General features: G+C 40.7%; 1 protein-coding gene across 1 annotated transcript in view; it reads right to left on the bottom strand.

Annotated features, from left to right (window-relative positions):
- Window positions 1-4552, bottom strand: part of atrn (attractin) — a 151332-nt gene that overhangs the window by 88284 nt on the left and 58496 nt on the right. Inside the window, exons 16-19 of the mRNA XM_014017075.1 lie at window positions 3211-3430; window positions 2937-3122; window positions 1851-2096; window positions 961-1098 (exon numbers count right to left, since the gene is read on the bottom strand). Coding sequence (XP_013872529.1) covers window positions 961-1098; window positions 1851-2096; window positions 2937-3122; window positions 3211-3430 — 790 coding nt within the window. The remainder of the gene's footprint in view (window positions 1-960; window positions 1099-1850; window positions 2097-2936; window positions 3123-3210; window positions 3431-4552) is intronic.

The following is a 4552-nucleotide window of genomic DNA, read 5'->3' on the forward strand; positions in this document are numbered from 1 at the left end:
CTTTGCAGATTATTTTTTCTGCACTCCACGTGTTTAATCTGTGCGCGCTCTGGCGGGCTGACAATCATCCCGTTTCTGCTTTACTTTTTTATTTTATTTTATTTGGAAAGACAGTCTGACTGTCAGCCTTTCCCACAGCGCTTCCCCGCTGTACAAGGAGAGAGTAAAGGCTGAGTTATAGTCGCGCTTTGGAACGTGCGCAAAGTCGGTGTGGAGTGCGCGCGCATTCGGCCATGCTGCGTCGCTCTATGACCGCAGGAGAAACGAGGTCCAGACTCAGCGAGCTTTTGTGCGTCCTGGAGCACTACTTCACCTGCACTGACTGTCGCCTCGCTGCGTCACCATGTGCCGCGGCATGCGCTCCTCCCGCAGCAGGCAGTGTGGTCAGCTGGCATCTGACCGGAGGACGCGCCGTCATGTAAACAGTTCAGCGTTCATTTTCACACACCCGAACCAGGTCCGGATACGTTTTTTTTCCCCCCTCTTCATTTGCGCTCTCAGCCATGCTGCTTCCTGCTTCCTATTTTGACTCCAGCTGGTTACTTCATCAAAAAGAATTGCGCGGTTGGCCGGTAGACTACGGATCTCTATCATAGGACAAATTTATATAGTTTCTGCCGTATATCGTTTATATCGCGCATTCCTAGTGCCTGAGAAACTGCATTACTCTGTAGAAGCTTGATTTCCTTTTGACATTAAAGTAAGTTATTTTTCTGTGTGAAAAAGGCCTATTTTTATTGTTCATGACTGATTCATGACAGCAATAAAAGCATAAAACATCCAAAGGGGTTAATACATGTTATAGGCACTATATATTCCAGGGGAAGCTTTGTGAAGTAGCCAGGTATCAGGAAAGTAGCCGACATAAAAAACTACTGTCAAATACTGACGAGATGAATGAGGCCACATGCAGGCAGAGCGATTTGTTGAATTGGACCTGAATGACCCACAGATACTCACACTGGCAGCTGCCCCCGTTGGTTGGATCTCCATAGTAGCCGGAGATGCAGCTCTCGCAGTGTCCGCCAGTTGTCAGGTCCTCGCACTTCTCACACACACTCTCATTGACACACTGACTGTGGCCATTACACTGACAAGCTGCCAACAAAAACAAAACAAAARACTGAGCACATACTGCATGAACATCACAAACACCCTGAGGAGAAAGGAAAAATAAGTTCTACAATAAACAGCCTCAGGGCCAAACAAGAATGAATCTATTTTTTTTTCTTTACAAATGCAGAAAACAATGTCCAGTTGGGTGCCTGTACAAATACAGCACTAGTGATGTAAATCTAACGTAACACATCATCCTAAACATTTAACCTGGTATTGACCTGCCAGTGTCTAGTTTAGATTACAAAGCAAATGTGCAAGAACAATTTAAGAAAGGTCTTTTTTTTGTAAGAAATTCTATTTTTCTTACAGCAGCAGTTTATACATGAAATTCAATACTTGTCAAGAAAAGTACGATGGGGATGTGTTAACACTAATTTTACTCTGCCTTCAGAAATAAAAATGAAAACTGATTTATTTATTTTTTTATGTTTGACAGAAAAATTATGTTGGTCAATCTATGACATCTTAAGCTCTTTTCTGGAAGTRAAAATACCCAATCACACAACTTTAAATGAAGTGTAAGTTTTGACATAAACTTTCTCCATGTGCTTTAAAAAAAAGTTTGAGGAAACTGTTTTACAACGAACAGAGAAAAATATGCAAAGCAGAGACAGAAGTGTGGATGAGGATCAAAGAGCAAAAAGAACTCTTTTTTTTCTTCTTTTTWAAAAAAAATAAGAGCAGAAAGAACTTCACAAAAGTCAACTTAATGTAACTCTGATCTACAGTACCTGGGCAGTGAATAAAGGACCAATTGTATTTGGCCTGGCTGGGACACATGCTGGAGTTGAGAGCAGGCTGGGAACTGGCAGGAAGACCGGGCAGGGTGGACGGAGCAGGGACCGAGGTCTGAAAGGGTCCTCGGTAGGAACCCTCAATGCACTGGCCTTTGCCTGTGTTACTGGGGTCRGTGCACCAACCGCAGCCCGGCTGGTCCAAGCACTGTCCACAGGTTCTGTAGCCAGAACAGTTTTCAGCTGCACCGAAGCACAACAAAGCACCAGTTACACCAGTTAGAAACATTTTATTTAACATCTGAAGTCCTGCACTGTCTCCAAGTAGAGTCAAATAAAAAGAAATTGGTATTCTGATTTCTGTATCAACAAAAATAACACGTTAAACGTCACCAAAACATGTTTAATTTTCTATTAACACAGTTACTAAGGGATGACCCATCATATCGAAATGAGGATTAAGTCAAATGTGATCAAAATGATCTAACTACATTTTTAGATTCCTGGCTTTAAAAGCTCATTTTGATACCTGGATCATTCTGATATCATAAGCTTTTCCAAAAATGTGATTTATTTTGTCTTGTTTGTTATGATAACACATTATAGTTTGGTCTGAATCCTATTTTCATGTAAAATTATTGAGTAATTTTTGATGTTAATATAGAGGAAACCTCAAATAGTATTTGTATATTAAGATTTCCTAGTTGGAAAGAAACAAAAACATTGCTAGCTCACAGGGAAAAATTCTAAATTTTGAGGCGTTTTTCCTCAAAATCAGTTTTTTTGTTGCTACTGCTAAAAAAATGCTTCAAAAAAATTTTTTTGGATTATATTTCACAGTTCTTTCAAATGATACATTGATAAGGCATTTATTCATTATATTTTGACAAAAAGCAACTTTTGCACACGTTTAAATCAAAACCCTATTTCTCCACGTTCCACTTTTGGACTTTATCCTCATTTTGATGCGATGGGTCACATATTTTAATTTCAGCTGAACTTGATTTTTTTAGTGTATGTGCCAGTTAAACAAAATCTGTACATCCAGATAAAAACAACTGTAACAGAATAAGAGTGTCTTACGTGGACAGTTGCTCATGGTGTACCACTCCATGCACTGCCCAAAAGGGAACGAGGCCACATAGGCATTGGAGTCAACACACTGCTTCATGTTGCTGCACCACATGCACTCTGAGCTGCTGCTGGTGCACTCGCTGCAGGTGGTCCGCATGGCGCATGGAGTCCGGCACTGCTTGGCACTGTGGTTGGCTGACATACGCACACACCTGGTTAGCAACACACATCTTTTCTGCCCACTGATATACCCGTCTGAAACAAAAGCATTCTGAAAGCTCACCGGGCCGCTCACACAGGCTGCCGTTCACCGGGTTGATGCAGGTTTGTGCTTTCAGCCCACTGGACGCCGGCTCTGCCAAGTAGCCGCAGAATCCAGCGTCGCTCGGCTCGCCTGGCAGCCACTGCAGGGTGGTGTTAGTGAAGGGAGACATGTCCTCCCAGCACCAGTACGACACGTTGATTTTCCTCAGCCCCACCCAGGGCGTCACCATGGTCTTGTACTGTTTATCAAAAAGCAAAAAAACTTTTTAAGGATGTTCTACTGTAGTTCAACATTTTTTCTGCAAATCTATTTCAACAATCCTGATAAAAAATAAATGTGTTACTTTAGGTACAGACAGTCCGCCTTGCACTTGAAACAAATACAGTRTCACTTGCACACCAGCTCATTGCAGTACTTATTAAAAATAAACACAATTGRACCAATTTTTTGTTTTATTTCAAATAAATTTTTACCCTGGTTGTAAGCAAAGAAAAGACCAACGCAGAAGCATTGTTTCACCCTGTCATTGTATCAGCAATAAAGGTCAATTTATTTTACTGAACCCAAAGGGGCTTTAGCAGTTACAGTTTGTTGCAGTGTCAAAAACAGCTCAGTCTCCTAAAGACAGACAACTACTACTGCACTTAATTTAATTTATTGGTCTTRTTGATCCCATCAGAAAACCCTTGAAATGGGGCAAAATGTCAACATAACTTCTAGTTTTTTCTTTGTGCCAGCAAGGAGCTAAACTCAGCTTTTTTATAATTAAAAAATGTTTGTGATATGAACACGGGTAAAAGTAAAAAAAAGATCTTTTGGCTGATTTTTTTTCTACTCCCGCCTCTCATCGTTGATTTCATATGGGGCAAACAAATACTTGTCTTACAGTTAATATTGTTTAATTAGAAGAAGAGAAACAGTGAATCTGAGAGAATTTGTTTTTAAATTTAATTTTAACAACTTAGCTGATGAAATTTGTGCTGCAATTACGTTAAACACAATGCAACTACAAGTACAGATAATGGAGCTAAACCCAAATTATTGTTTGTTTTTTTTGTTTGTTTTTTTATGTGTAACATATTAACTGTGAAGTTATTTATCCAGTGAAAAGACTTGTGAATACATGTCCTAACACATTTGAAGTCTAATATGAAACCGCTTATTATGGTAACGAGGTAGCGTTTGGTCACGCAAACGTCAAGCGAAGGTTAGACCGTCTCATTTCACAGCAGTTTTATGTAGCCTACCCAGACTGGGAAGGACGCGGCCCAGCTGGGCTACATGCTCATGAGGATCCAGTCCATAAATTGAGAAACAGCGGCTGTGTCCAAAATGACAGGCCGGGTCCTCCGGAGGACCC

This window comes from Austrofundulus limnaeus, unplaced genomic scaffold (assembly GCF_001266775.1).
Source record: "Austrofundulus limnaeus strain Quisiro unplaced genomic scaffold, Austrofundulus_limnaeus-1.0 Scaffold160, whole genome shotgun sequence".
In the NCBI taxonomy this organism is placed as follows: domain Eukaryota; kingdom Metazoa; phylum Chordata; class Actinopteri; order Cyprinodontiformes; family Rivulidae; genus Austrofundulus; species Austrofundulus limnaeus.